The sequence below is a fragment of the Chionomys nivalis genome, chromosome 6, assembly GCF_950005125.1.
Source record: "Chionomys nivalis chromosome 6, mChiNiv1.1, whole genome shotgun sequence".
Classification (NCBI taxonomy): Eukaryota; Metazoa; Chordata; class Mammalia; order Rodentia; family Cricetidae; genus Chionomys; species Chionomys nivalis.
Window position 1 is genome coordinate 66,950,900 of NC_080091.1, and position 19,883 is coordinate 66,970,782.

Sequence of the window (19,883 nt, forward strand, 5' to 3'; positions counted from 1 at the left end):
AAGGCCTGTTTGCTCCAGTTCTACAACTGCCCTGAGTCTCTGGAGATGAGGATGCTACCTGGTTAGGCTTGGGAATGAGAGAACCACCTCTCCCATTGGGTCTTAGATGCTGTCTCTGAGGAGGCTCAGAAAAGGATTCATTTGGCCTGCTTCTCAGGATATGGGTCAGGGGTCTCAGGGGGGCCTCCTCGCTTCCTCTGTTCAGAAACACAACTTTAGTCATATAAATCATATTGGAAGAACGTATTCCACATAACTCTGGGAAATGCTGCTTACTTTTCACAATGAAGAAATGACCTCTCGTCTATGCATACTTCTTATCAAAACTGATACCTACACTTAGTCATGATATCCATGGTGGCTGCAGCAGGTATGAGAACCAAAAGAATCAGAGGAAACATTTGCTATCAAATTTAAATACTCAAGGCATTTCATTTAAGTACTTTTTATTTCAGTATCCTTGATTTTTTTTTTAAAAAAATGGTCTTATGCCAAAAGGAGGCAACATTTATAAATGCAAATAAATGTATGAACAAATACACAGACCCTGTTAAGTAATTTACCAACTAGAAACTGTCCATCTAGTGTAGGAGAAAACCATCCTGTGTCTGCAACATGACCCAGTGAGGGGACTTTCATCCTTGGTCGTTCTTGGTTCCTCAGGCCCACACTGAGTCCTCAAACCCACACTGAGCAGGTAATGATGGCTGGAAGAGGTCAGCGCCCGCTTGCTCTCCCATGAGCTCCATCAGCTTGTTCCTCCTTGCCTCATGGCAGCTCTGACGCACTCTCGTCTCCTTGGTCTCGTGGGTCAGATAGACGCTCTCCAGTTCTCGGCAGCCAGGGTCTCCTCGCTGCCATTCACCTATCAGTACTCCCTCAGCTGGACCCAAACTCTTCAAAGTCTTTGGTCCAGATTATCCAAGGACAGCCTGAAAGATTTTTAAATGCAAACAAATAGTATTCACCTCAAGAGTTTCTTAAGTACTGTCTAAAATTAGAATTGGTAGAAAACAATTTTAAATCATTCATTTCAAACATCGTATCCTATACTACGAAATACCTTCATTCCGTCACTGACTAGGGGCTCTATCCGCTCCTGTGTTATACAATGATGCTCCTACTGTATCCTTACAAGGACAGCATTGGAGTGATGAGAACGTTGCAAGCATAGGACTGAGGAACCCTAGAGATGCCTCTTGCCTCTGCTACCACAGGACTTTGGCATCCTCTCAATGGAAACATGGGAGTTGGTGCAGGTCTTTCTGTTAAAACAGCCCACGGTTATGGTAGGACTGCAGTGGAGTGATTTTTCTATTCCATATGTTTATTTAGGGTCTAGCAAAAGCTAGGCATCCTGCCCTCTGACTGGCGGCTCTATCGTCAGCTCTTCTAGACCCTGTCTTACCTTACATTCGTCACTGGGATGGCAGTTTCTCTACTCTGATATCCCTACTAACTGCCACGTTACTTTTGCCAAGGAGTAGAGTTCTTGACACAAAGTTCAAATTTGAGGCAAATAACCAAAGTGGAGAATTTTTATCTGTGAGCTTGAACAGTCCTGGCATAAAGACCGGCGTGGGAGGAAACAGACATGGGGCTCAGGAAGACTTTCTTGGCATTCTCATTAATCAAACCTAGGAATTTCTAGCCAACGGCAGACCCTGACCACACGAAGTCCTGCCAGACTTCCTTCTTGAACGCACATGTACCCACACCACTAGGTTTCCACTTTGCACATTGGCCGTTTGGACTGGATCTTTAATTACCTCTCCAGATCAGCTCTCCCCTTCCTTCTACCTACTTGGCGCCCTGCCAAAAGGCTGCACAAGCCACCTCAGCTTGGCTTAGTCTGTCTATCCTTGCTTAGCCTTGGCCAGTGGAGAACGCTAGCACAGCTGAGCAAAGGAAGGGCAGGGTTGGTTTGTTTGTTTGGTTGGTTGGTTGTTGTTTTGTTCTGCTAGGTTTTTCCTCTCTCTCTTCAGGGCAACCGAAGCTATGATATCCTTTGTTTGAGGTCAAGCCCCTTATCAGACAACTCTTCCTAAACAAAACAGAGTCTCAGTCAGTCTCTCTCTCTCTCTCTCTCTCCCCAGAGTTTTCACATCTTGTCTTAATAGACTATTAAACTTTGACTTACTCAATTTGAATGAAACACTAGTTTTCTGCTAGAGCCTGGACCAATAGCCTCTCAAGTACTATGAAGTCTTAGGGACAAGACCGGCCACAATGAAGCACAATGGGAGGGAACCCAGAGATGCCGCTTTCCCTCCCCTTTCTGTTACCGTCTTTATGTACCGTATGTGACCTTATGTCATTGCAGTCACTTAATACACATTTGCTGAATGAATGAAAAGCATCTCGAAGACACTTCTGAGCACGGTTTTAAATTAGAATATATTAAATCAAGGCACATTCCTCTAGGGTATCAGATGCCAAAGGTAAAGTTTTGTTTCAATGACTGGATCGATGGGTTGGATTGAACAAATCTCACGACCCCTTTTCTCATGCTCTGACTGATTTACCGCTTGACTCCAGGACAAAGCAGTGCCAAGGGATGAGCTGACATTTCAGGGACAGTTGCACAGACTGAGAGATTAGTCTAATAGACCGAGAGATTAGTTTGCTGATCCTTCCTAAACCTTGGAGAAAATGGAGTTTAGCTCATGTCACCGAATTCCAGTGGGCTGGCTTCACAAGTTTATCACTTCTATGTCCTCCGCCCAGACAGAAATGCTGATGAAGGGCAAGCAGAGTTCCCTGAGGCCGTTCATGTTTATAATGCATCGGTCAAACCATCAATAAGGCTGGGCATCACTCACTGTGTATGTTGGTCTTGCTGGAGCACTGCAGAAGCGACTTCGAGTTCTGGTATTGGGGGGAGCACCTCCATGATCCGCACCGAGGGCAGCCTTCCAGTGGACTCTACAGTTCAAGACAAAGAGCGGTGTCCGTCAATAGCAAGACAAAAAGAACTTGTAATATGGATGGATTGGAAGGGAACCCTGTCCTCCTTTTAAAAAGGAGCTGGGAAGTTTCTGTAGCTTATTCAATTCCTTTCAGATGGTTCTAATACTTTAAACCCACATCACTCAAGTTCAGGTATGTGCCCTCATTTCCTCCTTCAGCTCCTCGCCCCATTTCCTGAGAATGCAATCTGAGGCAGGCTAAAATAACTATTAAAATTAGCGTTATTCCACAGTTAGTCTTCTAACAGGTAAAATGACCAAACATCCCCAACCAAGAGAGTCAGATGAGAAGGGAAACAGTCTCCACCTGGGCCCAGAACTCCCCGCTCCCTGTTGTCTCCTCCTGGCTGAACCCTCGCACTTGAGGCCTGAGCATCCTTTGATTTTATTTCAAGGACAGTGAATACCAACTACTTCCAGGATACCACTCCCATCAGCCCACCCTCGCCTCAAAGTTCCTAGAAACCATGATTAGTGTCTAGTATTGAGTGAAGAAGACGTTGTTTTACAGATGTAATCAGCATCCCAAACTGCTTGGATTTGAGCTGATAGAAAGGGAGATTATCGTGACTGAGTCCAAGCCTGATTCATAAGAAAGCTCTCCAAAGAGAGACCCGGTCTTCTCAGATCAAGATCCAAAGATCAGAAAGATTCTAGAAGCAAACAACAGTCGTGGAGAACTGTAGGTGACATGAAGGGGCAGTGGTACACAGACAGTAAGAAGCAAGAGTCCTCAGAACTCTGCAGCAAGGAAGTGCCTACTGCCAGACATGAACCTGGAAGAAGCAGAGCTCTGGGTGAGACTACAGCATGGCTGACCTCTTGATTGCAGTTTTGGAAGTCTCTAAGCTGAGTTATGCTCAGATAAGGAGTGACAACTTCCAACTCATAGAAGCAGAAATAGCACGACGCATTATGTCGCGTTAAGCAACAAAGTTTGCGGTAATTGATTACACAGTGGAAACAAATATAGTGATCGACAGAGTCTCGGCCTAAATGTCACCAGAGGCGATGATTAAAAATGCAGGTTCTTGGGCTCTGTCCCCAGAACTCTTGGATTTGAATGTCCCTTCCTAGAAACCTGGGAGTCTGAATGCTCTAGACTTCCAAAGTGACTTGGGTGCTCATGAAAGCTTTTGGAATAAATTTTCTGCTCAAACAATTGCTTAGATGTGCCCCGACAAGATGTCTTTGGCCTTCTGTAATCTGAGATTTGGAGTCTGCTCTTCTTAAAGGTCATATCAAAGGAGCCTATTCATAAAATGAAATAATTATCATGCAGAATTAATAAGGTTCTTCTGGCTGGAGAGCCAGCTGCACATTGTCTGCTTGTGGATTCAGAGTGTGGGTGTTTTATAGCACGATATGACCACACTGTCAGAAGGAAAGCTATTACCTGTCAAAATGATGGCTAGTCGGGAATATTCTCCCTCTAGTGGTGTGTTGTCTTCGGCGTCCCCTCGTATCCAAAGTCATGCAACTCATATGCTAATAGCAAAACTTCTAAAAACTGATTTTGAAAAACATCCAAAGTCAGATAGATGTGTGTCATTTTAATTCCTTCTTCAGAATAGCTAAGACAAGTGAAACTTTTCCTCTCAGTCTGCCCTGGAAAATAGTTTCCTTCAAACCCTACCAATTCACCAACTCTAGTTAAGGCAGCACAAGCTGTCAGAAATATATTTAAATGTCATAAATGTCTTTTCAAGAATTTGTCAATTCTCTCACTCAAATACTTGATGCTTTTTGGGAACCTCCAAAGGACTTTAACGTTTTTCAAAGAACCCCAGTGTGGTTTTCAGCCTGACTGAGTCTCAGAAACGATGGATTTCCACAGTAGCAGAAAGGCCTTATCACACCTCCTGTGACGATGTGACGTGGCAACGTCCAGGCTGCCCTGCAATGCAATGCTTGCTCTCTCCCCTCAAAAAACAAAAAACAACAACAACAGGTTTCTATCACTTTTCAGAGGCCTTTTACATCTGGGACATCGGGGATCTAACCTCATTTCATCCTTCCCATGTAATCTTGTATTCCCTCTGTGTAACCTGCAGGGTATTCTCACAATGCTTTGTTCCTGGTGGGTTTCTGGTCTGTCTCCCAGTGGAGAACGTATCTAAGCCTTCTTCTCTTGGTTGGGAAGCCTGTTTTTCCCATCAGGTTTTCCATGTGCTTGCCTCCACACTACTTGTTCAGTTACATTTTACTTTTTACGTATGTGAAAGGAGTGTGGGGGCGGGTGCTGATGTGTGTGCACAAGTAAACGTGTGTGTGCATTTTGAGGTCAGACACGTCATTCCTCCTCAGGTCCTGTGCGCCTCATGTTGATGTTTTATTTTGAAATGGGGTCTCTCACTGGCCTGGGGCTCACCCAAGTAGCCTAACCAGTGAGCCCGAGGGATCAGCCTGTCTCTGTCCCTACAATCAGCTTATTCTATAGGTCCCAGTTGTTCTTGATTTCAGGTCCTCCTTCTTGCAACTGTTTTGATAACTGACTTACTTATTTTTATGATTATTTATTTGTCTTGGAACGTGTCAGTTAAGCCCAGATCATAAGGCAAGGTCAGGGTTGGAATGGGATTGTACATGGTGGGCGTCAAGGGAGGACAGAGGGTCCAGGCAAGGACCATCTGGGCAAAGATGGAGGACTTGTTCAAAGCATATGTTCTGCAATCTGTTCTTCCAGAGCTGGTATAAATGACTGTCACATAAAGGCATTCAATGAATGCCTATAATAAATCATTCTATTCCAGCTGTGGACTCTTCCGGCAAAGAAAGCCATCCTTTGCATTTTGATCCAGTCTGTAACCAAGCAGATAGCTATAACCTTCTCTGTGTTATGAACCCAACTGGCATTTTAAGAGTCATCAATATTATGGGTAAAGCAAGTAAAAATTAAACTTTCATGTTGTCCTGCTTATTTGTAAAACATCTGGCACCAGCCGTTCATCTTCTGTTCTGCGGGAAATTGAAACCTGCACAATCTTTATTATCCCGGCCATGAACATGATGGGAATTATAACTTTCCATTGCCATTAGCTTTATTTGGGGGTGCTATGAATCAGGCTATCCCCCTACAACCTCTCTCTCTAGCTCTTGGTGATCCAACACCCTCGTCTGGACTCTGTGGGCAAACGTGCATGCATATGTGTGTGCGTACACATAAGAAATAAAATTCCTTTTAAAATGCCTTTCTTAAAATAGTCATTGTTTCTCATTGCTCTTTGATATCCCTAGCAATTCTACTGTCCATGTTTCCAATGAAGGAGAATTATGTTCTTTCTGATTATTCCTGCTCTGTATGTTCATGTGCGTGTTCACCTTTCCCATTCTTAAGACTCATTCCTTTTCTAACTTTTAAATTTATTTCTGATATTTTTTTGAGACAGGGTCTTAGTGTGCAGCTCTCGTTGTCCAGGAACTCATTGCATAGACCAGGCTGGCCTCGAACTCACAGACATCAGCCTGTCTCTGCCTCCCCCCCGCCGCGTGCTGAGATTAAAGGTGTGTGCCGTGACATCACCTCCCCTTTTCTGTACCCACTTCTCCCTACGGTTGTGCTGTTTCATAAACTCTTATCATGAATGAATGGGATCCCAAAGGCTATGCTACAGTGAAGGATACAGGACAGGTAAAGCGAAGTCGTCACCCATGTGACGATAATCACTGAATGGATAAATAGTAAGGAAATTAACACCAAGACAGACAGCATGGACCATCACGTTTCTCGGGGAAGGAGAAGAGCATCAGAGGCACACTTGTTCCATGTGGCTCTAATAGTAACAGGCTCTGTGCAGGATAGGGTCCTGCTGAGTCCTCCTTGCTTGTTTTTTAGAGGATGATGATTTGGGGATGGCCGAGCCTCTCTCCATTCCAGTGTGTGTACCTGTGTGGCAACACTACGTCTGTAGGTCATGAACCACAGGGCCATTCTGGAGCGAACGGCTAGCACCGACACCAGGCTCAGCCGAATGCGACACACAGGCATCGCTTTTTTGAATTCCGCTTCTTTTCTTCACGGTACCGCATTTCCGGAGACTCACATGGGCACATTTTCCCTTACCTCTCGCTGCTGCCTGTAATCCATCATGACAAAGAGCAGCCTTAAAGACAGCTCAGGGGAGACATGATTTCCTCTCCACTTCTCACTCGGAAAGAGCAACTTAGAATGAAGAAGGGGGTGCTTTCAGGGTAAAGGACGATAAATGACCCCCCCCCCCTTTTCCTTTAGAAGATACTAAGCCTCAAAAGGATACTTGGCCAAAAAAAAAAATGAACATTCCTACAATATGTCTGGTACTAAAACCAGAGGGTTTTTTAGTGAGAGCCGTTACAGAGAAGGCAGCCCCAAGACAGCTTCTTCGGGGGCAGGAAAACCTCAGGCTCATAAATAAAACTTGTGAGATTCATCTTGTGGCTAGCCAGGACTTAAAATTTGTGACTCCCGCAATTATCTGAGGTGACAGGGGAACAATTGACTTGTTCTCAGACAAGACGGCTGTGCTCAGAATTATGACTAGGAAACAGCCAGGCTTCCTCGGGCAATCACAAAACCCAGCAGAGGTGGGCTGAACCATTCCTGGGGTACGAGCAGGTACATCAGACAAGAGAGACGAACAGCAGAATCGCCATTTTCTTCCTTTAAAAAATGATTTCTCACCCTAAAACAACTCTAGGGGCTTTTGTATCATTAATTAAACAAAATTTTTGTGAACCGCACAAAACGTCCATTCACTTGACTCCTAGACAGCTGATGTTAAGAATTGTCTAGCATTGCTTACTACTAAACCTGGCTTAATAATTTTTCGTTGCCAGATTATGTAGACTGAGATCTTGAGATGCATCCAGGCTAATTTGTTCCCAGGCTAAGGGCCTATCTGACTGCCTGTTTCAGTAGTTAACAAAAGCCTTGGGCACATGTCCCTGGTGAAATATTGGGCAGGTCTCTTGGTGGCTGCCATTGTCCTGCAGTGGAAGCAGGAAGTTATCCAGCTTCCTCTCATGTTTGGAAAGAGTTTGCACACCAGATCTGAAGCTTCCTTTCTTGCAAGCTTCTCAACTAGTGCCAGGAGCTGCTCACCGGCTGGAAACAAAGAATATAAACAATATCAAAAAGACATCAAAAAGGGGAGGAGGGACTGAGACAAAACTATAAACTTGAGGCCAGCCTGGGCTACATAGTAAGCCCTTGTCTGACAGAGAAAGAGAGAGAATAGCCAGGAACTGTTACACAGACTGCAAGAGATTAAAATGAAATCTAAACGCAAGCCAGGCCTCGTGATACAGGCCTATGATACAGAAGTGGGAGGGGTCACAAATATGAGTCAATTCAAGGCCAGCCTGAGCAATTTAGTGGGCTCCTACCTCAAAATTAAAATGGGGGGGGGAGGCTGGGGAGCATAGCTCAGTGATATAGAGTGTTTGCCTAGCATGCCCAAGGCCCTGCCTAGGTGGAATTTCCAGTTTTTTAAAAATCCTTTCTCTTTGGTGAAGGAAAAGGAGGACCTTTACCCCGTTCACATCATCGGCTTTCTTTTTAATGTGGTTTGACAGCAGGAATTCTGAAGCAGGCCTCGCAATTAGAAAGATGAAGTTGGAACCGGCATCTGTGTTCATGGCCCTCTTAGCTGCTCTAATTAGGATCCCCTTCCTCCCTCCCCCTTTTTAATTGAGGCTATTAGAAGTTCTCTTTACACAACGACGCCCGTGAAGTGAAGGCTCCAGCAGAAGCTCTGCCCACTCAACAATTACCTCTCTCAAGTCTGAGAAATAATGGCATCTTGTCTCATTTAAAAATAAATCCCCGGCTCGTTCCCCATGGCGTCCTCTCCCTTGCCTACTCACGCGAGCTTCTTCTTGCCAATTAGGCAAACTTTCCATTATTTAAGGAGGTGGCTTTGATCATAACTGTCCCCTAATAATGAGAGGTACGGAGCTGGATTTCAGTCGCCCACAGTTCCTTTATTCTAAACTCGAGGCTACTTAAAATGAACTCGGGTCTGGAGTTTGCGGTGTACGGAGAGGGCACCGCCTTGGCATTTCCCGTCCTGCGCTGTTTGATACTGCAGGACTCACCTGGAATAGCCGTCATATTCAAGACACTCAGCTTCGCAGAGCCACTTCCTCTTAAGAGAACGGATGCAGATTTGGGTTTACGACCTATTCCAAGAAAAGAAATTAAAGATTTAGATACCAAACGAGCACATTCTGCCACATGTGGTGGTGGTTTAGGCCTCTGATTGCAGCGCTTGGCGAATGAGGTAGGAGGGTCCTGAGTTTGCAGGCAGTCTGTACTACATAGTGGCCCCTTTGTCACTCCCTTCCAGAGTCACATTCCCACTGTGCTCCCTGTGATAGCTTAGATTGTCAAGGAGACAGGATTGTCCACAAGGGGATCTGGAGCAACAAAGCAGCAGGAGTTTTTATCGTTAAGTCTTCTTTCACTAACCAACACAGGCGCGTGTGGGCACAAGCCTTTAACCCCAGCACCCCAAAGGCAGAGCAGATATATCTATGTGAGTTCAAGGCCAGCCTTGTCTACACAGTGAGTTCTAGGACAGCCAGAGCCACATAGTCAATCCCTATCTACAAACAAACAAACAAACAAAAAAACCCACACCAATAACAACAAAACCAATCTGTTTCTAAAAGTAATGGTTTCTCCACTATCATAAGTACTGTTATGTATATATATTCTTGAAAAGGCACCAGCCAGTATTTACAAAATTCTATTTTTATCTATATGGATATGATACGCAGAATATTTAAGAAGTATTGCAGATTAGTTATATCTAGTAAGTAGCATGAGTATTGTGGTATTTTTCATTGCTTTATATATTTAGACTTGCAAGGAAAACACTTTGAAAGCCATTGAATTTGCATTCTGGATAGACGTTTGAAAGAATTTAACGTACTTCCCACTATGGCCTGTATCTTTCTAGGCATTTCCCTACCTCGTATCTTTCTTTCTTAGTCTGCATTCATACATGAAAAATGGTTCAAGAAATGCAGAACTTTGAATTATTTTTAACTACCACACATTTCAATGACTAGAAGATGCCAAGTTTTACTCTGGCATTTTATTAATTGTGTAGATTTTTACAAAACTGCTAACTCACCTGAGTTTGGGGATTTTCCCACTTTTTTTTGCAAAAAAAAAAACAAATAATAGTACCTGTTTCCATACTGCTGTGGTTTTACCCGGTGGCCATGACAAATACCAGGACAAAAGGACAAAAACGGGGAAGGCCTTATTTGTCTTCCACTTCCGGGTCACCGTCTAGCACTGATGGGAGTCAAGGCAGTCCTAACTGCTCTGCATGGTGCCACCTCCCACCAGGGAACTCAGCTCATGGCCAGGAAGTAGAGCAGGAACCAGGGAGGCTGCCGCCTGTTAGCTGGCTTTCAGTCTGGCATGTACTCAGCTAGCTTTCTTGTCCAGTTCAGGACCAACTGCTTAGGGATGGTACCCACATCGGTTAGGAATCATGACAACCCCACCACCACACAGACACGACCAAAGGCCAAGCTGATCTGGGCAATGCATCCCTTGAGACTCCCTGCTGAGGTTATTCTAGGCTGTGTCAAGTTGACAGTTAAGGCCATCCAGGACACATGCTTTGATCACCCAGTGGAAACTGTCGTTCTACAAAGACACAACATGGTCATGTCATTAGCCATGACGCGGCAGACCTTTATTACTAAGGGATCAGAGATGAGACTTGTTCTGCAATGACTCTCAAAAAAAATCCCTGCAACAAAGAATTAATTCAAAGAATCAACGGCACCCTTGCTGCAGGTGAACATTATTTATTAAACAACCTTGCCTGTCAAAGAACATAAGAAGTGAACGCACCCAGCCATACTACAAGCCTTCATTGGGAACCAGGTGGTGGTGCACATTTTTAATCCCAGCACTTGGGAGGCAGAGGCAGGTGGATCTCTGTGAGTTCGACAACAGCCTGGCCTACAGAGCGAGTTCCAAGACAGTCAAGGCTATTACACAGATAAATCCATTGCAAAACAAACAAACAAACAAAGAGAAACCAGAGAGAGACAGAGAGAGACAGAGAGACAGAGAGAGACAGAGAGAGAACCAGCTGTGCCTTGACAGTGTTCAACTCCTTGGGTGATCTCTTTATTTCAGCCTCTACCCCAGCTCCATGTGGCAGAGGCAAGTACCCTGTAGGACAGCTGAGGAAAACCACGTTTAGCAATGGTAACTTACTCAAAGCTATAGGAGGTAATACGAGGATCTGATGTCTTCAGAGCCTGCTATCATGGAGATGCTTTTTATGCGGTCTTTAGGAGATCAACTAATTACCGAAGAACTGTCAATCGAGTCTGATACGCAGCCAGTATATGCACGTGCAGTCTTACAATCCACCCTGCTAGGTGAGTGCCCAGGCCATGCTAATTACCAAAGCTGTTTAACAGTACTCGCACTGTTCTGACTTAAGAAGCCCTCCTAGCTCCGACCCACCCAAACTCCATCGACACCCCTACACTTACTAAAGATTTTTACTCTCATATTGTTACCTAGAGACCCCTCTGCTCTGCAAGTGTTACCATGTCTTCTGCCCTCACTTCCACTAAGCCTTCCTGGCCACCATCTGGACAGCTCCTCCTGTTCACCCTGCCTTTCTTCCTGACCATTTGCCTGTCCATGGAGGAGAATGGACCCTGAATGCTGGTGCTGCTGTCTTTCCATTTAGATTCTCTAGAACCAGCATTTACACATAGGAGGAACACAGAAAGTGGCCAACTGAGCGAAAAAGAAAATCTGGGGTGGACAGGTACGTGTGTATGTGTTTCCCTGGGGAAAGCCATATGGCCAGGGGCTATTTCCCGATACTTACTCTTCCACCTCTGCACTCTCCTGTGGTCCTCAAGGATTTTGTGGATAATGAGGATGATGCCGACCATAAAAACTAATAGCACTAAAATGTACCAAGTGATCTTCACGGAACAACTGACAGCTGTAAAATTTAAAAAAAAAAAAAAAATTAAGCGCTCTAAAAATCAGTAAAGGTGGCAGGCATAGGCACTCGCCAACCCTCTGAGGTCTGCCCCGAAAACTCACCCAGAGGAAGGACAGAACCAACTCCTGCGAGTTGTCCTTTGGCCTGGACTCGTGTGTCATGGCAGACATGCACACACAAATAAATATATATAAAATAAAAAGACTCAACACAATGAGACAGAGCATGAGATAAGAGGCAAAGTGGAGGTGTATGCCTTTGGCAGAAAAGCTATTTGCTGCCTTAACTTAACAGGGACCCTTGCTCTCCTGAACACTTTTCCAATATATTAAATGAAGCTACTAAATGAGGAAATTGGCCAAGTGGCTCCCAGGGATCCATTTAATTCAAAATCCTGGCATTTAATTTCACTTCCAGGTGATGCCAATATCAATTTCCTCATTGTACATCAAGAGTGCCACAAAGCAGCCTTATATCAGGGTTGTGTGCGATTAATCATCTTGGTCGTGGGTCATGCAGCCCCAAATATGCCCTCAAATTAACAAAGGTTCAACAAGAGCAAGGGGCATGGGGCACCAACGGAAGGCAGAGGCAGAGGACTGAGTGATTAGACCCTGTTTCTGCCAGTGTTACAGCTTGGATGGAAAATGTCCCCAGAGACTCCTGTGACTGAACATTTGGTGCCCAGTTGACTATATCATTTGAGGTGGCTACACCGTATATGACAGACATAATTTAAAACTATTAATTACCTTTAAAATGATTAAGCTTTAGTAAAGAATTCTAAAGTGATGGAGAAAGCTTCCATCTTTTTAGAGTACCCAAATGTCTAGCAAACAGTTCTGTCATAGCACCTGCAGCTCTGGGGGCTGTGTGATTCTCTTCTCTGGTTTTATGTTCGTCTGACTCCTGGCCCCCATCCGGGCATGGTGCCGGGCATGGTGCCAGGCATGGTGGTTGACATACAGAAAGTACTCACTTAATGAATATATTATAAAATGCTCTCTAAGAATACATTTTATGGCTGAGGTGGGGGCACACCGCTTAGCAGAAAATATTAACTGTGGGGTTCAGAACAGGGTGCAAGGAACTTAATCAGCCTTGAAAAGAATTTAAATGTCTGAGATTCTTTCTCCTCAGAATCAGCCAGTCACACACACGCGTGCCAGAGCCTCATCTTTAAGAGAACTCCCCGCTCTCAATACTGAGAACTGGTGACTTTCCATCAAGCGCAGATAGATACCAAACAGGCTCAGTCACCCTAGGGCAGATACCAAACAGGCTCAGTCACCCTAGGGCAGAGGACCTTGGGTAGCCCTCAAATCCCAAACCCAGACATACCACCTCTGTCTCAGGTTATGGCTGAGTCCCATAAAAACACATCTTAAAGTCAAGTAAACAGATAAAAAGATTAATATTTTTGGGCAGTATTATTTCCATAATGAAATTTTCAGCTATTTACTTCTGGTGAATTTCATAGCCCCTTCCTATGTATGGATACCCAACTTCTCTATTTCTCTCTCATTTCCTTTCAAACTTACATTTCACATCTATTGCTAGGTGCAAGGAAACATGAGTACAATTACTCGTGTTTTCCATAATTCCACAAGTGTGGTTTAGAGAATCTCCCCTGGGTGGATCTTCTACACCTGTGGGTTTCCCAGGGTGGGCTTCAGGGGCACAAGTAGCATTGTATTCCTTCATAGGGTCAACTAGAAGAGCGACGGTGACATTATAGTGCTGGCAGGGTGAGTAAAAGTCATTTGCCTTCACTTCCATTGATCCTGTCGTGATGAGACCTAGAAAGAGATTAAGGAAAGGTATTTTCAGAGTGCTAGTATTTAGTAAGAAGACGCAATTCAGAGCTGAGTTTCACTGGGCCTGACGGTGCACCCCGGTAACCCGCAGGATGCTGAGGCAAGACTTACAGGTGGGAGGAGCATAAATGTCATGTAGTCAGTACCAAGACTCACAAGAGGTACACAGCAGGACCCTGTCTCAAAAAAAGAAAATATAACCAAACAAACAAAGTCTTAAATCTCTTTTCTTTAAAACAAAATAGAAAACAAAGTTTTGTACACTACAATTAATTATCAAGGTGATTTTTAAAAAAAAAGTTATGAAAATGATAGAAGTAAGATTAAAATAGGATTGAAACCTCTCAGAGAACACACAGATATTTCCATGAATATCTGTTCCTGATCTGGGGCAGATCAAATTGTTCAAAAGGTTCACAGTGTTTTCCACTCCACATAGCCCATGCTTTCTACAGATGTAACAAAGTACTATAAACAGGGTGGCCTAATGAACAGAATTTTTTCTCATACTTCTTTTTCTTTTTAAAATTTTAATGTGCATGGACGTTTTCACCTTTGTGTGTGCATGTGTGTGTACCATGTGCACACCTGGTACCCATGGGAGCCAGATGAAGGCATTGGATCCCCTGGGCCTGGAGTTACAATTGGTTGTGAGCAGCCATGTGCGTACTGGGAATTGAACCCAGGTTTTCTGGAAGAGCAGTCGGTGCTCTCAACTGCTGAGCCAGCTTTCCAGCCCATCTCTAACCCGTAGACCTAAGACAGGAAGGACTGTGGAGAAGACTGCCCTTGTTCCTCTCTTCTGGAGGTTGGCAGTAATCGCTGGCTTTCATTGATTCGTGGAAGCACAACCTTGGTCTCTTTCTTCATCCACACACGGCATTTTTTCCAATGAGTCTGTTTCTCTGTGTCCACATATCTGCATGGTGTGTGCACAGGTAAACTGGTGTGTGTCCCTGAGTGCATGTGTGCATGTCCATATGGAGGGAGAAGCGAACCATGTGATTCTGCAGAAACCGTGTGTTGTTGCGATGTGGTCTCTCATTGGAACCTGGGGCTTGCTGATTGGCTAACCCGGATGGTCATTAAACCCCAGGGATCCTTCTGTCTCCACCTCCCCATTGCAGGGATTACAGAGATGTGGTTCTGAGTATCTAACCCTCGGGTCTTCATGCTTGCCTGGCAAGTACTTAAAGAATCACACTTCTCCTTGGTATAAGGATGTCAGTCATCCTGGACTAGGTCCCAGGATGATGATCTCATCTTAAAACCATATCTAGGATGACATTATTCCACATAACGTCACAGTCTTATGTGTTGATGATTAAGACTTCCCCGCATTAAAATTTGAGAGGACACAATTCAGTTACCCCAAAACTTTACCAACCTCCCCCAAATAGGGGGAGATAACTCCCTCCCCATAGAGTCTTAGAGAGTTAGATAGGCAGCTGAGCCGTGGGGATGTAAATGAAACACATTGTCTTCTATATCAAAGGTTTAACCGAGCCCTGTCTTTAAAGAACTTCATAAAGACACCACCGGGCAGAAATTCCTCCCTAGTCAGCAGTCTTCTAAGATCAAAGTAAGTACTCAGAGTTCCATCCTGTTCTCAGTCTTTCAAAAGTAGTACTTACGTTAGCCAGAAGCATAAGAATGTGAGACTGAGCTCTGGCCACTCAGAGTGAGGTGCAGGATTCCTTGGAGCTAGAAATAAAAATCCAGTGGGACCCCTGCAGGACTTGCTTGCATGGTTAAGGTTGGCTACGCCCCCTTCTGCTGAAGCAAGCCTTTCTGTCTTTCTGCAATACTTTGGACTGTGTGCTCATTTTCTCAAGACCCCAGACCCAATCCTAACATAGTCAAATGTGGAAAAATGACATTACATGATCAGACAGGAAAAGGTGGTGCAATTCCACTTTGTCCTTTGGGACACTAAGTCTGGAGTCGCCAAGAAAAGGTCCAATGTATGGCTTGCTGCAAGGAAGTCCTCGGTGAATATGAATGGAAAGACAATATAAGAGAACCCATCAGCAGAGTGAGAAGGCAGCCCCAGAATAGGAGAAAATGTTCAGACTATAACTGAGAAAAGTTAATGTCCAGGATATGTAAGGAATTCCTGTCAAGGAAGGAGGAACAGAGAGAGGAACAGACAACACAAAATGTGGCGACATAAATGAATGCAGACAGATTATAAAAATATATACAGCTTTAATAAGGAAATAGACTTACAGGACCACAGGTTCCTGCGGAGAACAGGAAAAGCAGAGAAAAAAAAAAAGGGCTGCTGGGATCACGCCCGGCAGATTTATCAGTAAACATTAGCCCAAGGCGAACACGCCCCCAATGGGTGGGGCTATATCCCTACATCTCCCCCTTTTGTCTAAATAAGATAGAACTAAACCAAATACAACTATATACAATAATAACAAATAATAAATATAACAAACAATATTGAGAACAAAAGTTTTGCTAAACATTCTATCTCAAGGAGTCTAAATAACATAGAGAGTAACTACAATTATATAATCTTCAACTCCGTCAAAGATCTGAGAAGGGAATAAATATTACTTAACAAACGAGAGATATCCAAAATGTGCAACAATTGACAGAGACAACTGACTACCTGGGCAATCACCCAAAGTCTCGTTTGCAATGTTGAGTCAACCGGGCAGATGCCAGGTTAGGGGTAGCGCCTGCTGTCTCAGCTACGTGGGAGCCTGAGGCAGGAGGACCACTGGAGTTCAAACCCATCTTGGGTAGAATAAGAAAACTGTGTCTCAAAACAAACCTGCGCTAAGAACTGGAACATATATTTATATCCATTAAAAGATCTACATCCATAAAAGAGCTACAGAGGACCAATGGTCATCTGGTAACACACTCAACATCACTCATCACCATGGAAATGCAAGTCAGCACCGCAGTCAGATACCATCTGACCCCTGTAAGTGTGTTGAAAAGTGTGGGGAATTTGGAGTCCTTGTACTGATAGTGGGTAAAACGACCCATACAGTTTGGGAAATAATAAGTTCCTCCAAAAATGAACAATCTAAACACCATTGACTCTACCAAGCGCACTTTCTGACACATATCCAAAAAAGGGACCTCGAAGACATATTTGTGTTCCCTCAGTCACAATGACTGAAAGGGAAGCCACCTGAATGCCCACTGAGACAAATGCATAAAGAAAAGGTGGGGGCTGGAGAGATGGCTCAGCAGTCAAGAGCAGTGGCTGCTCTTCCAGAGGACCCAGGTTCAGTTCCCAGCACCCACATGGCAGCTCACAACTGTCTGTAACTCCAGTCCCAGGAGATCCAGTGCCCTCTTCCAGCCTCTGTGGGTACTGCATGCCTGGGGTGCACAGATAAAAGCAAAACATTTACACAAAAAATAAAAATAAATAAATCTTTTTTTCCTTTTCTCCTCCTCCTCCTTCTCTTCTTCTTCTTTTTCAAAAGATCTTCACTCTTCCTAGGTGACCATGTGAAGAGAGAGGACCTCAGCTGCCCCCAGCTGCCCTGGTTCTTCTGGTTGCTGCACCCACTCACTAAGTGCAATAGTATGACACACCCCAAGCCAGAAAAGTTCACCTGCACCCATTCCATCCAGAGGAGGTTGAGGAAGGGAGGGCAAGGGGGAGCAGGAGGTGGGGGTGGGGGAGAACAACAATGAAGAAGAGCAGAGAAGGGGGAGGGAAAAGAGAAGAGAAAGGAAGAGGAGGTTGCTGCATTTCAAGCCACTGTCCATGGGGTGATTTGTTCTGCAGATAGAGTGACTATACCACCCACTGTGGGCTGGGCTTGCAACATGAATTAGTAACTAAGAAAATGTCTCACTGACATGGCCACAGGTCAACCGGATCTGGGCAATTATTCATTTGAGGTTCCCTCTCCCCGTGTGACTAGGTTTATATCAAGTTGATAGCTGAAGTTATGATGACATGTAGTGCCCCATTAGTGTATATATATATATATATAGATAGATAGATAGATATAGATATATATATTCTTTTGTATGTTCCTTCCTTCAATCAACAAATATTTATTAAATATCTGTTATGATTTATATTGGACATGATGCTGAAGGAAGGGATATGCTAATAAACAAAGACAAAGACATTGCCCTCAAGAGGCCCACTGAAGAGCCAGATAAAATGCCAACACATACTTAGCGGGTGAACGCTTAGGTATTTACTTAGAACTGCTTTTTAAACAATCATTATCTTTGAAAGACCATCCGGCTAACCTTTCAGCTAGCAGGCACATGTGAATTACACTGGCATTCTGATGGATTTCACGAACGAGTATTTTGTCTTCACTAAACTAAACTCAAATTGATCGACATTACAAAGTCCTGTGAAATCTTTCATCAAAAGCCACACCACTGAGAGTTTCAATGCTATTAGATGTTAAAAACGGAATGCTTGTGTGTGTGCGTGAGGGGAGGCGATGGGTGTGTACAGAATATTTGGACATGCACAGGCAGATGAAGGTCGGAAGACACGCTTGGGTGTCATTCCTCAGGGAACCTTTTGCCTTCTGTCCGAGGCAGGGTCTTTCATTGATCTAGACCTTCACCAAGTAGCCTTGGCTGTCTGGCCAGTGAGTTTCCAGAGATCTGCTTGTCTTTGCCTCATTCCTCAATGTCTCTGGGGTGACAAGCAGGCTCACCAGCACGCCAGTGTTTTCTTTAATATTTATTGTGCATCTCTGTGCGCATAGATAGACATAGGTGCAGTGTGTGTCAGAAGAGTGTGTCGGATCCCCTGAGCTAGAGTTCCAGGTAGTTGTGTGATAGTCACCGTGGAAAGTGGTCCTCTGAAAGGTCTCAACTGCTAAGTTATCTCTCCAGGCTCTGTGTCTACTTTTTGGTTTGTTTGTTTGTTTGTTTGTTTGTTTGTTTTGTTTGACAGGATTTCTCTGTCCTGGAACTCACTTGGTAGACCAGGGGGACCTTGAACTCATGGGGATTCACATGTGTCTGCCTCTGCCTCCAGAGTGCTGGGATTAAAGGCATGCACCTCCATGACCTAGCCTCGTGCCCACTTTTTTTGTGGGTTCTGGTGTTCCAACTCAGTTCTTTACATTGTAGAGTAAAAAGTACTTTAGCTACTGAGCTAGCTCTCCAGCCCTAGGGTGCTTTTTTTTTTTCTTTCCAGAATGACTTAATTTAGACTTAGCAAATGTTACTCTATTCCTTTGTGTTTACCTTTTGATATTTGTTCCTGAGAAATGAAATCCACGTCTCCTTTGGATTCACAGACCAAACACAAGGAGCACATCGGAAATCCATTCGTGATGCCTTGGCAACTCTCAGTGAAGCTTTGGACACTGGAGTGATTTGGAAAGAGTCCCATGACAGTCTGTGTTTCCTCTGCCGGGTGCAGAAAAGTCACAGAAGAAAAATTGAAGGAGGGAAGCGGATAGGTGAGATTGGGTAATAAACACACTTCCCAGCAGGCGAGCTCTCGTGTTCTTTCTGCAAAGAAAGAAAAAAGCTCTCGTTAGCTGTGGATTTCAAGGTTTTGACATTTAAATAAACACAAAGTAAGCTCATCATTGTTCAGGTAGATGATGGCCTGTCTCTGACAATGTTTTATTCTCACATGAATTAATATCTACTCCGTTGAAGCATTTTGTTTTAAAACTTGTTAATTTTCAGAGAGCAAACATTCATGTGCAGAAGTGACTAGAAACACTAGCATTTTAGACATCCTCTGTTCTGGAAGAATTTTAAGGATGTGTGTGCGTGCGTGTGTGTGTATGTGTGTGTGTGTGCAGTGTATTCCCATGGAGGCCAGAAGAATGCATAGGAACCCCTGGAACAGTTAGAGAACCCTGACATGGGCACTAGGAACTGAACTTGGGTCCACTGCAAGAACAGTAAGCACTCTTAGCCACTGAAAAAAAAACTTAACAGATAAATCTTAAGTCTTTCTGAATCTATCTTTTTATAATAGTCAATTGCATGGATCTGAAAGAGAGCAAAATCTAGACAGTGATTCTGTGTTTTCAAAGTCTGCTAGAAAGCAAAGTACCACAATCTTGGCCATTGAAAATTGTAGAGGCCCAAAAATGTGAGCCTATTTCCACCTTGACCAAAGGTCAGAGAATTCG

General features: G+C 44.1%; 1 protein-coding gene across 1 annotated transcript in view; it reads right to left on the bottom strand.

The window, feature by feature from the left end:
• Window positions 1-553: 553 nt before the first annotated feature.
• Window positions 554-19,883, bottom strand: part of Tmem156 (transmembrane protein 156) — a 31,426-nt gene continuing 12,096 nt past the window's right edge. Inside the window, exons 2-7 of the mRNA XM_057771513.1 lie at window positions 18,976-19,245; window positions 13,492-13,749; window positions 11,828-11,947; window positions 9,045-9,128; window positions 2,823-2,925; window positions 554-932 (exon numbers count right to left, since the gene is read on the bottom strand). Of these exons, the coding sequence (XP_057627496.1) occupies window positions 899-932; window positions 2,823-2,925; window positions 9,045-9,128; window positions 11,828-11,947; window positions 13,492-13,749; window positions 18,976-19,245 (869 nt within the window). The 3' untranslated portion in view covers window positions 554-898. The remainder of the gene's footprint in view (window positions 933-2,822; window positions 2,926-9,044; window positions 9,129-11,827; window positions 11,948-13,491; window positions 13,750-18,975; window positions 19,246-19,883) is intronic.